Here is a 20,908-nt window from a genome sequence, read left to right as displayed (position 1 = left end):
CAGGAGTGTGTGTCTGTGTGTATGGTCTGTACACTCCAGTGTAGGGGCCAACCTCGCTGCTCTGGCCCCCTGCCCTGCCTATTATCTCATTGATTTCCTCCTCTCCTCTTTTCAATTCTCTCCATTTCCACACTGCCGTCCTTTCCATTAGAGGAGCAATTTAACAGAGTGCTGTGACATGGGAGGAAGAGGAGGGGAGGGGGCGACTACAGGATGGGAAACATAAAGTGAATACGAGAGGTATTGTGGAAGAACTGGAGGGTGGAAGAGGTGTGGAATTAACAGAGGGATGAGCTGATAATATTAACAATAATAACAGTCAGATCTGAACACGTTAAACAGTTTAACGCTAAGTTTAAATTGATCACTGTTATCATATAAAAGCCTCACTTGAAGTCTGACCTTAACTACTTTTCTCTCAGGACTTTCCTTCAGAACCGCCTACGATCTCCACAGGACAGGCACCAACCATCCAGCCAGCGCTGGCCGGGGATGGAGATGTGCTGGATCCGAGGCTCGCTGTACCGGGTGTCTGCCAATAAGCTGTCCCGCACAGTGGCATTACAAACGTCGATCGACCGGAGAGGTACAGGTGGTCAGGAGTCTCACACGTGAATTGTGGCTAAAATAATAGAGGCGGGTTTAAAGAACTGGGTAAAGCTCAAAATTCTTTCATTTCTTTTGATGGAAACTATATTCCAAATCAAAAGATGAGGAAAGAAGTTCTCAAATTTGTTGCCATTTTACAGAAACAGAAAGAAAATGAATAATAACTGCTAAAAAATTCAGTATCAGCATTTTATTCCAATATAAACTCAAACATTTCTCATTTATCAAATGTAGCCTTTTTTTGTGACTCACTGAACTCACTACTGCTTCTGACAACTGCTTCACATCTGTGCTGCATGGATTCCAACAACTTTCTGAGCTGTGATGAGGTGTTCCAGCTCATGAGGATTCAGTTTTTCTTCTCTGCTTACATCAGAAACTGATGTAAGAGACACTGCCATTATTCAGTCTGTCCTGGTACAGGCCTAGAGTCCGGAAATGGGCTGCTAACATCTCTGGTGACCCCTCACGTCTTGGACACAAACTGTGTAGATTTTTACCTTTAGGTTTATCATCCCTGATGATCACTTAACAGTAAAAGTACCCAGATCGATACCATGCCTATGTGCACTATTTCAATCTTGTCTTCATCTTTTGTGAATATATATATCCATCCATCCTTCCAAACAACCATGCACACACACATTCACACCTAGGAGAATTTAGAGAGACCAGTTTACCTAACAGTCATGTTTTTGGACTGTGGGAGGAACCCGGAGTACCTGGAGAGTACCCACACATGCACAGGGAGAACATGCAAACTCCATGCAGAAAGACCCCGGGCCGGGGTTGCTGCAAGGCAACAGTGCTACCAACTGTGCCTTATATATATGTGTGTGTGAGAGAAAACACACACAGGAAAAAGTGAAACTACAGTAACATTTCTTGTGTGCAAAATCTTGGTAAATAAAGCTGATAGTGATTCAGAAGGGGAAAATGTGAATTGAAATGAAATGAAATGAAATTTATTCGAACATGATACAAATATAAAAATAAAATAGTGCACAGTAACAAGAAGTGCATAAGAAAGAAGAGAAAATACAGATTTTTAGTTTCAGTTAACATATCATGCTCAAAATAGGGTAGGAAGAAGTGAGAACTTATAAACTCCTACCCCTAAACACTTGAGACTTTAGAGTCCTACTGTCATTAAAAAAAATCAAAATCAAAGTGGCAGTCAGAAGTAAAAAAATAGTCCTAATGGTAAACTTTCTTCACCTACTTGTTTTATAAACTCTTTGAAATTGTGCCTTGATTAAAAACTACATCCCAGAAAACAATAATGTGAAATAGGTCATTATAAAGCTTTGTGGTTAACAAAGAGGACCTTAAACAATACTAACAAAGTAGCACATCACCTTATATATGAACAACTACTGCGGTTTTAACTTAAAAGTTTGGCTCTCAATCAGGAGCAGTCTGAGAAAAGAATAAGTGAATTAGACCACAAATCTTGCCTGTTGTTCAGGCTTCGATTTGGTTTTTAGCTTTTTTCATTCAGCGATGTGGACACATTTCAGTTGGTATTAAAATTACAGCCTGTTTGGGTTTTACAGCCAGCACTGTTGAGGACTGCTGCTGGTGGTCCGTGACTGTAAGTGTGTGTACATCCTGAGGCGATACAGCCGTGTTTATTCATGTTTGTGGCTGGAACTCCATCCACATGCTTCCTAATAGACTTAGGGGAGCAGCCTGGATTTGCCATCTGAAATAATAAAGTTGTCATCTGTCAGAGCGGCAAGGGGGAGGGCCTGGAGAAGTGGATGGTGCAGATTAAAGCCCCGATCGGCCTCTCCCCACCTCCCTTCCCTGCCTCTCTTTCACACATTCCTGTGCAACTAAACCTTCAGGTGAAATTGAAGAGCTGTGTTCTGTTCAACTCGTGACTGGCATCCAAACATGCTTTTCAAACTGTTTCTGCATCCTCCAGAAACATGCATCAGTGCCAGCAGGAGCTGTGATTTCACCTCATTAAAAGCTCTCCACCCTCTGCTTTGAGCAACGCCAAACCACTGATCCTTCAGGAGACCATTGCGAGCCAGAAAGTTCCAAATTTAGCATCACATTCAAGTTAAACTACAGCCTTAACATCTCACCCTCTCATAACCTCCTCCAACTTCGACACACCTTTTCATCCACTTGCTATTTATAATGTCCTCAGACCAAAAAGGGACGTCGTGATTTGTCTTGGCTTCAATGTGTCAATCCACCACAGTATAAATATCCCGTCACCTCTCAGGTTCTTATTGCATGTGTCCACACACAAACACGCGCGAACAGAGGCTTCATTTTTGTCACATCTGGTGTGAATAGAGAGTAGTTTTTATCTTTCAGATTAAACCTAAAACACAAGAAAGGATGACCAGCACACTTTTGGGTTTATTCAAATATGCAGCCACACTTTTATCACCATGTGTATGTCTGGCTGGATACAAATGCAAAATGTTTAGGTTTTAAAACTCTGCAAGTTCAGATTTTTTTGAAACACTTGTTGCTACAGCAACACTGTTATTGTAGTAATGGTCTTTAAAATGCTCCTGGTCATGGGTTGGCTCTTGGTCTTGAACTTCTTCTTTTTTTTTTTTTTTTTTTTGCCTATTTGAAAAGTTTAATTCTGCTTTTTTTTTTTAAATTTGCTGAAACGTTGTGACATAATTTTTGTAATTTAGCGGCCAGCGAACAACTACATTGGGGAATACAATAAAAAATGTTAAATAACCTGGTTGCAACCTGGTTTGTTGAAACTCTTTTTTTCTTCAAATAAAGCTCAGTTGTCTTAGCAAGTTTTTTACTAATAGACGCTTTAGGTAAATAACAGATTTCACAAAGCTTAAAAATATCAGAAATAACCTCACCTTACAAAGGTACCAGTGAAGGTAAAATTTGACTACTTACTTTTGTGATTACCGCTAAAAAGCTAAAGATTTTATTTGGAGATAAAAATACACACTTTTTGGAACATAAAGTATATTTTATTTTTTATTATTGCTAAAATGAAGACAGCTGTCTTGATGGAAGATTTTTTTAATATGTGTATTGATTAGAATTGTTCTCTTTTTTTACTCCTGAAACTATATATAGTAATATTAGTTAGTTGGAAAACAGCTCTAAATCTTGTCATTGTGTTGGCAAATAAAAGAAACATGTTGTGCTCACCTTTCTTATCTCTGCAAAGTGTAACAACAGCACAAATCTGCATATTTCATGTGCTTCTACTAATAGTGCCAGAACTCATTAGTGACATTTTTTGTGTTTTGTGTGAAACTAAAGACATAAGATTTTGAATTATTCATGTCTTTCCCTCCTTCCTCCTCAGGAAAGTCCTCCAGTGCACAGACGTCTCCTGCCCTGGCCCGTCATTTAGCCAGGTAAATCATTGTTCTGCACTATCAGGACATCTGATAGTGCATCAGATGTTCTGCACTATCAGTGCTTCAAATGTTCACTGATGCACTGTGGCACACTTGCTGTACATATATTTACATATACATATCTGCACTTTTTGAATCTCTGCAAGGACTGCTCTTAAGTTGCATTTTATATTTTATTTTATTTTATCTACAGCTACTACTCAGTGGTAGTTGTTACTGTGTTTTGTCTCTATTCTGCAACTGCGAAATAATTTCCCTGCTGGGATGAATAAAGTACTTCTATTCTATTCTAACAGTTTATATCCCCTTACTAGCCACTGCAGGATCATTTTAATTACTCTTGGTGTGCCAGCTTTGAAAAGTTTATCAAAGTTTTAGATGATCTATAGTTAAATATGGGTCATCCTGCTAGCGCTCTTAAAATGACAGCACCTTCATGAAACTAAATCCAGCCAGCATCTTTGCATTTGATCCTCCTCACTCTCACACAGTATTAAGTGCTTTTCATCGCCATCAGCTCTGGACCATGAGTCCAGAAGTAATCCTTTAAAATTAGTATATAGAGAGCACCTTTACCCAGAAACACTCAAATAGTCCAGAGCTGAAACAGAAACTCTGCTGAAAAGTTTCCTGTCTTACCTCAGACGTAATGTTTATTGTGGATTGTTGTGCTTTGTCCATCTCTAGTCGTGCAGTCCAGCGGAGCATCGCCATCATCAGACATGCTCGTCAGAAAAAGCAACAAAAGCAGTACTGCATGTATTACAACCGCTTCGGCAAGTGTAACCGTGGCACAAGCTGTCCCTTCATACATGATCCGGACAAAGTGGCTGTCTGCACAAGGTAACATTCATGTACAAGAACAACTAAACAGACACAAACGAGGGACTCTAATTTCAACTTTACCTTTTAAAACTTGCACTTAAGTCCATTTATATTATTTTATCAACTGCAAACAAAAAAAAATAGGTGACTGTTAAGGACAAATAGAAATGGAAGGAAAACTTCCCTGAACAATAAAATACACAACGTAATGTTTAAATTTTCTCAATTGAAGTGAAATTTTCTCAACTGAGTTAAATAATTAATACATCATTTGCATTAATTATTTAACTCAATGCAATTAAATATAAAAATGTGGATGTGTTTCATCACATCTGACATTTGAAATGTTAAATCACAAGTGAGATCATGAAACACACATACAACAAATGTTTTGCACATGGCAGATATGTTTGATGAAGTCAGACTTGCTGTTGCCTCATGATTGAAAAATTGCTGAATATGCAAATCGAGGAGCTGCTTATGTAGCATATCTAAAACCTATGGGATAAATTAAAGCCTGTTTAAATCCTTTTCAAAGTTTTCCACGTGTTAAGAGACTATGATATTGTGTAGTAACACATTGTACATGTAAATTATACTGTATGTAGCACAAATGAAGACCCCTTTCACATGTGAAATGTTTTACTGTGTACCTCACATGTGTTCAACATGTTTTTCTATTTGAAAATTACATTAGTAACTTGCAAGAAATTATATCATGTCTGAAACATAAGCTGGGTTAAAATTTAGTGGAAGAATAGATGATGTAATTTGTAAATGAATGATCAAACTTAGATATTTAAACCTAATTTTTAAAATTGGCTTCCTTTATGTTGGTCTAATTTCTTCCCAATTAGTCATTAGCCTGTGTTGAGGTCTAAAGCAGATATTTAAGCTTAGTATGAAATTACCTTTGAGACTATTTCTGTTTCAAACTATTACAACTACAGGCTTTTTTCTTGACCAAAAACTGGCATTGGATTACTGGAGAAAAATAAAGTGTAATACTTTTTTTATGGTAAAGAAAGTAATGAGTCGTCTTGACTAAAATATTTTAAAAAATCAGCTCCTTCTACCTCATTACATCATAGCTTTTTCGTTTTAAAAAGTTTTAGTAATTTTTTTCCTTGCAGATTTCTCAGAGGGACATGCAAGCAGGCAGATGGCACCTGTCCATTCTCCCATCAGGTTGCCAAAGAGAAGGTAATGTATACACCTGCATCACAGCCTACATGTTGGACAACTTAGTGTTTTATAGCTTTTGATGGCAGACACCAGGCTTTGAAATGCTGTGACGGTATAAGATGACAAGCTGCTGGAAAAAGTAGTCATGGATCGTATTTGTTGTCTTGGCATCACTCCTGTTCCCATGGATGGAGTGGAGTTAGGAAGACATGACCTAGTAGTGGACTGGAGCTGCATATGTTGTATGAACCGAGAACATCCTTTTTCCATCTGAGCAACATGTGTTATCACAACAGTTTTTAATTATAGACATACTTTTATTTTTTTTCTTTTATATACTATGTTGTTACACAGTGAACAATCTTTGCATCAGAGCTGTGATCACACATATTTCACACCTCTAACCAGCAGCTGGAGTGCTGAACAAATCATCTGAATATTGGTGTGTGAACAGTTACACCATTTTATGGTCCCTTCAAACGGACGTAATGCCATCAGTTAAACTTGTAGTAGTTACTAAGACAATATACAAGATATTAGTAAATATTGCACTGTTTTATTTCTAACAAATGTTCTCTTCATATAAGTTTATTTGAGGAAAGTTTACACAAAAGATAAAATGGAAAAAATGTCAAAGTTATTTCACCTCTGCTCATTCAGAATTAAAACGTGAAAGTACCTATTCAAATGTACTCAATTAACTGATCGTCACCAATATTAGTAAAGTCTGAATTTTTGTTAGACTGCATGGTGTATGCATAACATACGCCATGCATTTTGGTGTATCGTAAGATAGCAAGACAACAGCAACGACCTTAGAGATGCATTTGTTGCTGCCAATTAGTCTGTACATTATTATAAAAGTTGTGTCCAAACAGTATTTTTTCATTATTTTTGGAAAATAATGAAAAATGAAAAAAACTAGAAAAAAATGTGTGAAACATCTAGGTCAGCCAACAGTCATCTCATTAGAATCAGAAATTTAACCCCATGATCAATCAAAAAAAAAAAAACGGAAGAGTTCAAACGCAGACTCCACAAGCCTTAGCTTAGCTTAACTTCTGATAAACACTGAATAAGTATGACCTTTTGTAAAGATTGAAAAAGAAAATTACATCATGAATTAGGTTTTTAAAGTTTTTAATTTCCATGAAACACAAGACTTTTAAAATAATGTTCTCTTAGATAGATGAGACAGGAGTAGACTTGATAAGACAAAATGTACACCACCATGTTTAGAGAAACCCAAACAAACCATAAAAGCATAAACACCTTATTTGATCTGCCTAGAGGAGTGTGCTTTACTGCCAACAAACCTGGACACCCTGCAGTCACAGAGTCGACTCTGAACTCATTCCTCTGCATACTGATGTGTTCTGAAGTCAGATGTATGGCCATATGTCCGACAGCTGAAGCTACGGCCAAACTGGGTCGTCAAAAAGACAATGTTCGTAAACACAGGAGCAAATGTATGAAAATAGCTAAAAAAGAAATTAATCATCTGTTGCAGGAGTACTGTCAAAGTCCAGTTGGTTATAAGAGTCCAGTGCTGAAACAAAAGTTGGCAAACATCAATAAACTGAAACAACATTGGAAAGACAGTCATCTAAAGTTCCTCCACAGTGACTGTGGAGACTGGAAGGCTTCTGTACAAGAACGTCATATATATATATATATATATATATATAACAGTCCAACTGAGAGTGTACCAGACAACTGACTATGCTGATTTATAGGAGCATGAGTGTTTTTCAATGTCGTCTTTGTGTAGAAACTTAAAAAGAGTGAAAGCTTTCTTTGTATTGACAAACAAGTCTACAACAGGTGCTCTGTTGCCTCACCCCTCTCACACACAGTCCTACAATGCACCACACCTGTGCTGGTCATCACCCCGCTGTTGGTACATGCTGAGAGCCCAGCTGTCTGTTTGCAATACCCTCTCACCTCCAAAAGCTGGTTCCCTCCCTACAGGGGATACACCCGCTCCTATTTCATGCAGAGCCCCCAAGTTGGACCGAACATGTTTAAAGAGGTTAGGGGGGGCTCTAGGGTGATGCATCCTCTGCCTCTCCAAACTTGATCCAGGCACTAGTGTGGATATACAAGCCCATGTCCCAAATCCTGCCCACCGCCATTCTAGCTACCACAAATAGTTGGAAACCAGAGACACGGCAGCCAACTCCCCTGGCACCCGCATAGCCGGGAACGCCACCCCTGGCCCTGGGTTGCGCTCACATCCAGGGCACATAAACACATCATGAGAGATGGCCGAGCTGCAGCCTGGATAAATATTTCTGTAGCAGTTAATTAGGCAGAAGAGATCCCATCTCAGTGAGGTGGAGCCTCTCTTACACCCATCGCTCTCTCTACTGAACTCTCTCTGTGGTAAATTTAGAGCAGGCTCCCCCCTGCATGTCAAACAGGACATCTCTCTGCACACAGACACACATGCTGTCAAGATGCACATCCACTTTCCCGCTGCTCCTGTCAGCTGCAATTAAGGTCATTTAGCTGCTCAGTGTGACAGATTGGCTGCCGCACGGGATTCCTCTGAAGAGAACCGGACAGTGGCGTGGCTTCAGAACAGCATGTGTGTTTACAGTCATTTAATCTCATCCTCGATGGTTCTGGTTTCTCAGTCTCCATGTCAATGTTCCTCTTCCATGTTCATTAAAATTATTTAGCAAATCACAGCAACCAAGATGACAAACATTTAAATAAAAAAAATTATTTTCCACGTGCCCCTTAGTTAAAAACGTTTGAAATACATTGGCCTGCAAAAAGTGTCCTGTAACAACCACAAACTTTTTTGTACTTTACTTAAAATTACTATGATAGACTATTACAATGTAATATGCATTAAAAATGTTTTCAGTTTTTACATAAAACTATCCAAGCTTTATATTTAATTCTTTTTAATATATCAATAGAGCACTGGTAAATCTAGCATGCAAAAATGGGAAGATTATAGCACAACTGCAAATATATCAAGACACGAATGTTCACCTAAACTAACAAGGATATCAATAATTAGAGAAGCAGCCAGAAGGCCCATGGTATCTTTGGAGGAGTTGCAGAGATACGTAGGTCATGTGGGAGAACATTTAATACTTGTACACTCTACAAAGGGGTAGAGTGAGCAGAAGAAAGTCAGGTAATAATTAACATCGTTTTTCTTTTTGTTTATTTTTTGTTGTTGTTTTTTTGGTGTTGCATATGTGGAAAGTGTTATTTGTGGATTAAAACCGGCACTGCAAATTACCTTTAAATCAAGGGCGGCAGTACCTTGCTTTGCAGATGTTTTTTTTTTTCTTAATAAAATGACAGGAAAGTAGAACTGAGTCAATGGAAAAATGGATGGAGCTTAATAAACTGTAATCGTGGAAGAAAACCAATTAGAGGCAGCAAAACAACTTGAGACTCATCTTCCAGCTGGACGATGTCTTAAACATACAGCCAAAGCTACAGAGCTGTTCTTGTGTTAGAATTGCCTAGTAAAAGTCCAGATCTAAATCCTTTTGAGAACTTAAAAACTGATGTCTTATCTAGTCTAAATGAGATGAAACTAGTTTTCAAGAAAACATAGGCAGCTCCTGTTTTGTAAAGCTAATAGAGATGCTGTAACATGACAACATGTTTGAAAAGAAAAAGTTGAAAGGGTATAAATACTTTTGCAAGACAAGATGAAATAACCTCAAATTTTGTGATAAACTCATCCTGTCTCGGTTTGAGTTTGCTGACCTCAAATCTCCGATCTCCTCAGATGCCGGTGTGTTCCTACTTTCTGAAGGGCATCTGTAACAACAGCGACTGTCCCTACAGCCACGTTTATGTGTCTCGTAAAGCTGAAGTGTGTGATGACTTTGTCAAAGGCTACTGTCCAGAAGGAGAGAAGGTAAAAACTGTTAATATTGACAAAAATGTCCCAAGTTCTTGATAATGATTATTTGACAAAATTTTGTGATCTTTTTTGCCCAGATTTATTGATAACCACATGCCACAAAAGGAGTCCTGGTATGCCAAATAAGACTGATTATAAAAATATCCATAGCTCATAATTTTTGGAAAGCTCAGCTTTGGCTAGAGATATTCTTGCATACACATTTTATGAATTTTAATATTTTTGTTTGAATTTTTGTTTTCATCAAGTGATACTGATACTGGATACATTGTTGTAGTTGTTGTTTTTGCCAACTCATGTTAAATTAAGTGGTGAAGTTTGTTGCATTTTCAGATTTTCTTGACATCCGACGTTACCTCAGAGTTCTTCCTTTAAGCTGTGCTCTTCACATCAACATGCAGATTTATTGTGTAACATGTATAAGGTTCCCCTGAAGTTAAACTGAGGCTTAGGTAAACAAGTGGTTTGGTAACCAACACGCTCCCAACACACACTCACACTCACACGCCCACACACACATCCATACATGTACACGCAGACACACTGGCAGCAACAGCTGCAGGGGTGCTGGTCCATAATGGCATGACTGTAGTGTCTGAGTGACATATTGAGGGCCTGATGGGTAACAGAAAGCCACTTACACATAACTGGAGATGCTCACTCCGTCCCTCACACACACTTTCTCATACCCCCACACACACACACAGCATCCCCCCTGTCCTCCTCAAACATCCCCTCTGCTCCTCCCCCTCCTAAGCTTTTACCTCACTTTGTCTCCCTCTTCTGTCTTCCCTCACTGCTCATCTTTGAGTGTGAAACAGATGCTTTTTCACACTGTCAGGCCTCATTTAAATGGTGCGTGGGGAAATGAGGGTATAGAAAACAAAAGGGATATTAATATTTATTCTATTAGCTGAAGTGCTTAGCTCTGTGATTTTCCCCTGTGTGTGTTTGTGCCTGAGTGCTTCTGTGTGTGTGTTTACGGAGCGCTTCGCTGTGAGCCACTGGCGGCTGCATGATGGATAGCAGGCAGTAATTATAGATGGGAAAACTGCTGAGGATGGCACTCTGATCCGTGCAGGCAGACACCGCAGCAGCTCAGGGGTTAAGTCTGCTCTTCGGCTTCATTCCTTCTCCCCCTCCGTCTCTTTCATCCTGCCTCATTCCAGCTTTGTCTCATCCTCTATCGTGACCAGATCTCCCTAAACTCTCTTCTGCAATCATTTTACTTTTACTTTACAGTTTCTGAGTTTTTCTCATGTAGTCCCCTTAATTCAAGTTTTGTTTTGCCAAATTTATTTCTGTTAAGATGTTTGGAAACAGGAGTTATTGATTACATCAGATCAAGTGTCACTCCCCACTCTCAGGTTGTTTAATTTATATTTTATTTTAAATAATTTAAAATCAAATATAATAGTCTTTAACAGAGATCTCTGATGTGCTTTTTAGAGAATCAGCAGAATAATGTTTTTGCACTTTTCCTCCAAGCAGAGTAAAATGAGTAAAAAAGCTTTTTATTTTTTTCTAGGTACATTGCAGCCTGAAAGCATTCTGTGCTTCACTCTTTTCAGATTTTGTTGGTTTTCGCTTTTTCTGAAACTGATTTGAGTTTCAGAATAAGTCTAAGCAAAATAGTTTGTGGTGAGAAAGTGAAATGGTGTGTTTTAGGCTTTATGTTTTGCTTAAAACTAACATACAATACTTAGTTCATAAGTATTTGCACCCATTGCTGTAACACTCAAAATCACTAATCATCATCCAGATGTTTCTGCCACTTGGTTGGAGTCCATTTCTGCTGAATGCAGAACTAATTTATCTGTATAAGTTATCAGAGTCTATATTGGAGTAAAAGTATAACAATGAAGTCTAAGCAATTATCTGTAGAGAGATGAGACCTGATTGTTTCAAAGCGTAATTATTCTCTGTGTGCCTATAAATCCCTGTAGTCTCTATTATTTGGAAATGTAAGAAGTTTGCAAAACCTTCCTCGATCTGGCTGCCCAATCAGGCTGAGTACTCAGGGACGAAGAGCCTTGGTCAGAGAAATGCTCTGACCAAGGAGCATTTCTCCTTGGTCAGAGCAAGGACCAACTTTAATGCAGAGCTTCAAAGTTAAGGAAGTCGGAAACCAGTCCAGAAGGTTGGCCATTTAATGCACTTCATCAATCAGGCCTTTATGATCGAGCGACTACATGAATTGTTTCTGGTAAACAGCTGACTGCAGGCTTTACCCAAGCAGCAAATGTGACTAATTAACCAGCTTGTCACATTTGTGTTCCTGTTTGAAGAACAGAATGGAAGGAGGTGTAATGTTCTCCTCAATAAGCAATAAAAAGTATTTTTTATATTTATCTGGCTTTTATATTTGTATATAAATGTTCTGAAGACATATCTTGAAGGGTAGGTATTATGGAAAATCAACTTTTTTAAGCTTATCATGTTTTAAAGTTATTCCCTCATCAAACACATATCTGTAGTCTTACTTTGATTTTTGAGAACTCCTTCAGTCTTTTGTGACAGCCATTCAGGGGTGCCTTAACATGCTAATCATTTTCCTTGTTTACCAAAACTCCACCTTGAAGCTGCAGTCTCCACAAGGCGCCCCTCCCCCATGTTCCACCCACACGGATCCACCAGACTAGCGGCAGCATCAATTAACACCTGGTGAAACTGTGTGTCTTTTGAGCTCCTGAGAACGGCTGTAAAGCTCATCAGTGGACAGCACACAGAGCATTGTTGTGGTGACGTGCTGAAGGGGCACAAGATTTTTAAAGAGACAGAGACCTGTTTAAAGGATACGGCCGTGATGTAAAGTCATATGAGTTTTATGTCATGTTTGATATATGCATCATTTTCATAGCAACTGAAGGTAACACAGGTACCTGATTGTGTTATAAAATGGCACTATGTGGCTGTAAAATACACACCCCTCACTCTTTAATAACATAAAAGAATATAATATAAAGGTTCATCTGTTTACATAATTTGTTAAAAATAATAATAGTATATAGATTTATTACAGACAATCAATAGGCATATATATTTTAAGTTGAATCCAACATTTGTTTTCCCAGAAAATTAGAATTTTACATGAGCTTAATAAAAAAGAGATTTTTAACATAAAAATATTTACCTACTAAAAGGTATGTACATGTACTGTACTAAATATGCACTCGGTACTTGGTCAGGGCTTTTTTTTTTTTTTTTTTGCATTACTTACTACATTACTGCAGCGTCGCATAGAAGTGATCAGTCGGTGGCTCTGCTGGTATGTGAGGGAAGGCCAGGTTGCTCTGAAAGCGGCTTTCAGCTCGACTGCTGTCTGTCTTATTACTCTTGACGATACTCCATTTTCCACTACTTTCAGATTTCAGATACAGGACAGCAATGGATCAACCCTAAGATGTCATCATGCTCAGAACTGGTGGAAGTTCTAATGAGCTTGTTATTGTAGCATCATTATTTTTACTGAGTTTAAAGGGAGCATTTAGTAATTGACAGCCAAATCCATTAAGAATGCTAAATTAAACCGTGTGCTGCTGATATCCTTTGAAAGTGCAGTAAAACCAAAGCTGAGTTTCACTTTTGGCAGCGGTACTGCACAACAGTTTTTCTTTCTGTTCTCTGCTCTGACACGTCGACTACATCAAACATGGATTCATTTCAATGAATTTAGACGATGCTAATTTGACTCTGATCACAGCCTGCGGTGCAGTGACACAATGAACCCCCATTTTTCTGTGTTTCACTCTTGTGGATGTGATAATGTATCAATCTGGGCTCATTTATTGTTCCAGCCACTCTGGGTGAACAGCCCTCAATGAGTGTTGGCTAAATGCCTGAGTTGTAAATGCATGTGAGGTCCCTTTTTTATTTTACTGTCTTCGCCATCTCTCAACCTCCCTCCTTCTCGTTTTATGCCTTGCTTCTTTCACTCCCTCTCTCTTTTCTTTAGCGAATCTGCTGACTCTTCCTGGTTTTGGCCCAGCAGAGAGCCCTCTAATAGGCCCCAGAGACATCCCAGCATTCCTTAAATCAAGTGGAAAATTGTTAACTTGGTGTGGAATAAAGATGTTCTGTTCACTTTAGCTTTTTTCCTCCCATTTCCTCTGTCCCTCTTGCTCTGTCTTTTTATGAAAATGAAGATATATGGAGCTGTGGATAGTGGACTAAGACACTTTCCGTTTGTCATGCAGCTTCAGGTTTAACCCATCACAGTCCCACACACAAAAAGAAATCTTTATTTATAAGGCATGCAAAACCTATTAAAAACCTGGATAATAATTCCACATTTAAAATACCAGAACACAACAAAGGCAACAGTGCCTCACTTGTTGGCATCCTTCTTATTGAAGCCACTTCTCCTCTGGAGCAGCTTCGACCAGTTCTGCCCCAGTCAGACTCATCTCCATTACCAGATCTTTCCATGTTTCGTAGTCACTTCAGGCAAAGCGTAGTCGTGCCATTGGACACAGTGGATTTGATTGACAGGAGACTGGATTTGTTGTTTGGTCAGTGATTTACGTGACTGCAAACTTCAATAACATTTCAACCACCGCAGTGGACCGGCAGACATGCCATCTGCTCTCAGAGAACTACTCTTGTGGCTGCGCATAATTGTGAGTTTAGTTAGGAGCAGCGCCAGAAACACATGCGTCAACTTTAGGAGAGGAATGATGCGATTTAACAGCTTTGTAAAGATTATGTACCTCTGGAGAATATATGACTGTTTTAGCACTTTCAACTCAACATTGTAAGTAAGACATTGTTCTTAACATTTTTTTTGTTGTGGTTTGTTTGTTTGTTTGTTTGTTTTTGCTGGTGAAATGAAGCTTTTTAGCTAACAAAATAAATATTAAGCCAGGTTCTACTGGAGGTTAATCACAATGGTGCAGGTCTTTGTTGAAACCTTTTTTTTTTTTTTTCCAATACATTCCCAGGAGAGCTAATGTGTTTTATGTGTATCTCCTTTCTCCCGTCTCAACTCTCAGTCGGTGGAGACAGGTGGCTATTCAGAGGTGGAGATGGCAGGAAGAAGACACAAATAAAACACAGTAGCTCCCCCAGGAGTTTGTGGGAAGAAAGTAAAAAATATAATAATGTAATGTAAAATAATGTAAAATGGCAGTTATTACAACATTGATGACTCTATAAGAAAAATAAGTTTCAACAAAAATCTACACCATCATGATTGCTGCTGTTAATATTTCATAATAAGAGCCACACAATAGATCTGATTACATGTTTGTAATTCAAACTTACATAAAACAATCTTAAGGATTTTTAAATGTGTTTTATTTTTTTAAATAAGTGGGTAGAATTGTAATTGTTTTTTAGCCTACCAAAAAATAAACATAGCTTAGATCCTCGAATCTTCTCATAAAAAAACTCTTTGTGGCGTGACATATCAGTCCTGCAGCTACAATGTTTCAGCAGCTGATGCTCATTTCAAGATTTGGTTGCACAGATCTGCGATTGGCTTAGAAGTTTGCAACCATATACCTCTTCCGTTAGGTCTACTACAATATCATCTGTACATTTTAAAAATTATTTTTAGAAAAGTCTTTAGCCAAAGCCATAAAATGATTCGCAACATCTGAGCCCTCGGTGGGTTCAGTAGTGACGTCTGAACCAAACAGAGCACGATTATCATCTCTGACACCTGCAGCAGCAATGATTTGTTTAGTGAAATGTTGCGTCAAAACCACAGGCCTATAAGATGATCCGGAGAAACATTTGACAGCGAACTGATCCATGGCCTCCCTGTCTCCCAGAGGGGGGCAGAAACATGGGTGTGAGGTTGGTGAGAGGGGCTCTGATGGCAGTCTGGGGGCCCCAAACTCTCCAGAGGGAGTGGACCCAGAGTCCACAATGTTCCTGGAAAATCGATCTCTCCCCTACACACACACACAGGCGCACACACGCACACACACAGGCGCACACACACACACATACAGGCGCACACACACACTGTGCAGCCTGCACTCCGAAGTGAATATAATTAGCTTCTCTGACAGGTGGGAGGGATCAGATCTCGTGGAGAATGAAGCTACCAATTTACACCCGTATTACACACCCGGACACACGCCGTTGCAAACATGTGTGTGAACGCTCACACTCCCATGCACAGCCCTTTTCTGAATGGTATTAAAATAAGCTTTTTTTTTTTCTACATATACCTTTTAAAGATAGTATGACGGTAAAGCAGTTAACTACCAATTAAATTGTTTTAGTGTCAATGGATTTGAACATTTGATATCCAAATAATTTCAGTAGGAGGACCTAATTAATCTTTGAAGGACACAATCAAAATGTTGATTAATATGAAGAAAAAGCGGTTCAGATTTATACTTAAATTGATTTGAAGCTTTTTTCGTTGTTGTTGGGCCCACACTCAACTGCAGACACAATGAACTATTCAAGTCATTGATTCATTTAGTAATTTTTAAATAACAACAGATTCTGCTGAGTCACAAACAAATCTGTGGTTCAGTCCAGGAAGTGTCTCCAAAAACAACAACTAGCCTAAGGGGCAAGCAAACTAAGATGCTGTTTAGAGCATCCAAATTATCAAGGGACTCCCTTTAGTACTTGCATTTTATCATAGTTAAAAAACTAAAAACATTTTATTTGTTAATTGACAATGATTTTTGAGTTTATGGTTCTAGTATAAGTTAATTTAACATTTTTAATTGTTTAAAATTTAGTTTCAGGAGTTAAAGGAATTGGCAGGTTTAAACTGTAAAAGTGCAAACTTGTTGATTTTTTCTTTTTCACATAGTTATAGTCTGCCATGAATTTAATATTTTCTGTGTGTTTCAGCTTGGTTTGTTCACAGATACATCTCATCAAATACTGACCCATTATCCGTGATTGCTTTTAAGCTCAGCCAATTAAACTTGGCCTCTTCTCCCAGATTCCTCCAGATCCGTATTAAAACGCTGTTAGTGTTGCTAATGTTCTTAACAGTAAGATGCTCCCAAAATCAGATGCTGCTTTAGACACCTATGCAACCTTGGCCAACCCTGCCAAAAACAAAATACTTTTTAATGCTCTGTCTCTTACTAAATGAAGTTTAGTGTTGATGTGAGAAGATGTGTTCATTGAACCTGGTCAGTAAGAAGAATGTTTAAAATAAAAGTCTGCCAATGCATACTTTTTTTATTCATGAGGTTCAGATTATGACTGATTTTGTTTTGCAGCAAAGTCATAAATGACATGATACTAAATAAAAGTGACTGTGTGGAAAGGTGACATGTTGCTGAATTGTGATTGATATTACACCCAAATTATTTTAACCTCATTTTAAATTATTCAAAATATTTTTTTTAAATAAACAACTTGCACAAGAAGCTTACATAGGAAAATAAATTTGGTGTTACAAGAGTTTTATATTTTGCGTTTGCAAACCAGGTGTTGTCCAAGGCACTTTCACCATAACTACAGCTGTCAATGTAAAAAGAAAGTAACCCTTCTTTACCTTAGAAATTTAAACTAGCTTTGCTAAGTTCTGAAAAATAAACAATTGAAAATTTCTGAGAGCAAAGAAAATGCCTAACTTTGAGTGTATCTTTGATCATTAGTGTAAGAAGAAACACACTCTGGTGTGTCCAGACTTCTCCAAGACCGGCTCCTGTCCACGAGGCTCTCGCTGCAAACTGCAGCACCGCCAGCGGGTCAAGCGCAGTGCCAGCAGCACTTCCACCATTCCAGTCAAGAAAAGTCGCTCTAAAGAGCCGATGAAGAGGTTAGAAAGGCATCTTATGCCTAATTCTTCACAATCATTGTACTCTTTATTGTGGCCTCTGCAAATCTATTTTTCTGTCTTGCAGGCCTCATCTTTCCGTCGTCATGCCAGAGAACACTCAGGCAGCTCCAGGAAGACCTATTGCGGGTCCTCTAGCTCTACCATCCTTCATCTCTCTGTCCAGCTCCCCAGAGGAGGCAGATGCACCGGATTCACCTCAGGCTGACCCAAGACAAGTCAAAGGTATAAACCCTCACAACTTCTTAAATGATGGTCACACAGAATGGTCATAAAACACCTGGATATTTAATATCCATTTTAAACTCACCGTCAGAGTTAAGCTGGGTATCAGAGGGTGTTTGAGAAACAGTTATGACTGTTTGGAAGAAACATTAAAGCTAAAGCAGAACTGGACTCTGCAACATAGTATTAGTCCAAAATATTACTCATCTGAAGAAATTTGAAGTCCTGTGAGAAACTGAGACTACTTCCACCTTTGTGGAGTGGACAAATTTGGAGATTTTAAGTCGAAATCTCAACATTCACTCATTTCTGTTAAGTTCTTGCATACAAGAGTCATTGTCCTCAACAGTTTCATATGTGATGTTTTATAAGAAATGTCACATGTATCTACACTGCAGTATAGATACATCCAGCGTTCCTCCAGCGTCCCTGGAGGAACGCTGCAAATCCAAATCGTCCTGTTATTTTATGCAATGGAGGAAGTGGTTAAGTGATTGAGCTGCAAACAGATAAAGATGATCAGAGTCAGATAACAGAGTGTGATGGAGGTACTAATATTTAGCTTTCGGACTTGACCGAGGCTCGGCTCAGCTCTCTGTTGACAGATTTGACAGATAGAGGATCAGGGTAGAGGCCTCTTCGGCCCAATCACTCTCATCCCCTCCCCCCTCTTTCACCAGGATCCAACTGGCACACACCCACATGTACATGCAGTTTAGTCTGTGAGGAGCTATTATTTTAATACTTTGATTTAATAAACACATGAATGCTTGTAACATGAGAGGAACCCAGAAGAAACCAACACGTACATGAAGATAATGTCCAGCTCTGATTGGTCAGCTGTGCCGGCCTGTTCAGACTTTGTCTTTACTTCTCAACTCGACTGATATCTTACTTATTTTAACAAGGTTTTAAATAGAAACAGAGCCAGCATTTACCCTGTCAGATCATTTTAAAAACATGTACACATTGGGGATTATTCTCATGATACAATGTATAGTTTTAATCCCAGCTCAGTCCAGGGTACAAGTTACAACAAATGTCACCATTCAGAACTTTACAAGAGACACAGGTCCAATTCATGACCAGCAAAATGGATGCAAAATTCAATTTGATTAAATATATTCTACTGCAAAGCAAAGTTAAAGTCCAATTCAGATCCAAGAAAATATTGTTCAGTTTAATTCATCATGATACAGCAAAATTAAACTGATTATATCATAAAAGTTGATAAAAAATTATACCAGTTGATTGAAAATTGAAAAAAATAAAAGAGCATGACGCAAATGTGGACAGATGTTTGCCTTTAGAAGAAAACAAAATCAATTGCTTTTGCATTTTTTATGCATACATATCTGGGACACAACTTTAAATAAAAGACAATTGTATTCATTTTTTGTTTAATCAAAACTCAAGAAAATATGTTTAAATGTATTTTAAATAAAGTGCAGCTGGTCTTATTTTCCTCTCTTCTCACCAAAAGCAATTAACAAAAATTTATGTGAAAACTTTGATGTTTCAAAAGACTTGTTGGATTTAAAACGATATGTTTGCCATGTTTTAGCAGCTACTGTAGTCCAAATCCTTTGTTTCTTGGCTGCCGCTTAGAACCTCAGAGCTTTTATTCCTGCCACAACTTTTTTTCTGCTGTCGACTCTTTAATCTTCTTTTTAGCCACTGCTTTGTTCCCTCCTCTGTACGCTTTGAGCTGCTGTCATCATGAAAAACTCAGATCTTTTTATCCTAATGGTACTGATGGAGAAAAACTCTTCTCCAACATTTTTGATGCATATTAGATAACTTGACCACCTCTTAATGTGGTCAAGTTATCTTGTTCATTATCAGAAAAACACTTGATGCTTTCACCTCTGTGCTTGTGGGTATATTTGTCTTCTTTTAAACATTGGTGGGTTGACTTTTTGACAAAGAGCTGGTTTTTGATCTCATCTGACCAAAGGAGGAGTATAAAGCATATATAAACCAAAGCAAACTTATTGATTATAAAAGTTAATTCATCTTCTGATCAATGTAGATCCATCACCTTGGACATGACATATGTAAGTGCATAAATAGAGGGAAATTGAACTTCTGTTTATTTTTTTTAAGGTGCTTCACTTCTCATCCAGAAGGAATCTTGTTCTTATCATGGGTTTAGAGTATCAGGTTTCTGTTAACCCCCATTTTTAAGCACAGTAGTTGAGGATCATTGTAGACACAGAGAGCAGCAATTTTCCTGCTTGTCCCTCCATTCCTGCAGTCCAGCTGCTTTAAGCTCTTAAGTATTACTAATGACTATGTGCTCCCAGAGTAACACACTGCACCACCCAGAGCCTCATTAAAGGTGGAACTTGGCCAACCAAGCTGCTCTTCACTTTGCATAAACGAGTTCAGGCGTGATGTATTGCTGCACGCTCCTCCGTCCATCGCCACTATTTTGCTCTCTTCTTCGTTTACTTATCACTTGAGACGTCATCGCTCAATGTTTCAGCAGGATCTAACGCGAACTAGATTAGAGGCGGTTACACAATACAGCATTTCATTTTTTACGAAAGCTCCTTCTCTCATAACTGTTTCCTGTTACTACTTTTCCTCCACAGAGAGAAAGCTGCAGATCAAACCCCGACTGAGAGACCAGCGAGACTGAAGCTGGAAATATCTGACGGAACTGGGATTTTTTTTAGCCCCAGTCCCTTTCACTCAGGGCCCAAAAATGTTATCTTCTTTGTGTGTAAACATATTTTTCATTAATAAATGTTTGTAGTCGAAGATTTTTGCCCCTCGGTGTATGTTTTAAATAAATGGAAATAAAAACAATGAACCTTAGCCTCATGCTCCTTCCTAGATGTTTCTGTGGTAGTGTTAATGGTTGGTGCTCTGTGGGTTCCTGCTGCGAGCGTCACATGATCCGAGCGTGGTTGTGAAAACTTTCATCGGCGAGGTGGTGACAGAAGCAGCCGGCACAGAGGAGACACATGAGCGCAGAGTGACTTCACCCTCGGCCGGCTGCAGGAGGTACTCGCTGCAGAC

General features: G+C 38.7%; 1 protein-coding gene across 1 annotated transcript in view; it reads left to right on the top strand.

Annotated features, from left to right (window-relative positions):
• The window catches only part of zc3h3 (zinc finger CCCH-type containing 3), a 56,437-nt gene extending 35,733 nt beyond the window's left edge, over positions 1 to 20,704 (top strand). Inside the window, exons 5-12 of the mRNA XM_044129879.1 lie at positions 423 to 586; positions 3,926 to 3,977; positions 4,668 to 4,823; positions 5,939 to 6,008; positions 9,754 to 9,885; positions 17,475 to 17,638; positions 17,724 to 17,881; positions 20,479 to 20,704. Coding sequence (XP_043985814.1) covers positions 423 to 586; positions 3,926 to 3,977; positions 4,668 to 4,823; positions 5,939 to 6,008; positions 9,754 to 9,885; positions 17,475 to 17,638; positions 17,724 to 17,881; positions 20,479 to 20,525 — 943 coding nt within the window. The 3' untranslated portion in view covers positions 20,526 to 20,704. The remainder of the gene's footprint in view (positions 1 to 422; positions 587 to 3,925; positions 3,978 to 4,667; positions 4,824 to 5,938; positions 6,009 to 9,753; positions 9,886 to 17,474; positions 17,639 to 17,723; positions 17,882 to 20,478) is intronic.
• Positions 20,705 to 20,908: the final 204 nt, after the last annotated feature.

The sequence above is a fragment of the Gambusia affinis genome, linkage group LG10 (genome assembly GCF_019740435.1).
Source record: "Gambusia affinis linkage group LG10, SWU_Gaff_1.0, whole genome shotgun sequence".
Classification (NCBI taxonomy): Eukaryota; Metazoa; Chordata; class Actinopteri; order Cyprinodontiformes; family Poeciliidae; genus Gambusia; species Gambusia affinis.
This window is presented reverse-complemented; position numbering and strand designations above follow the sequence as displayed.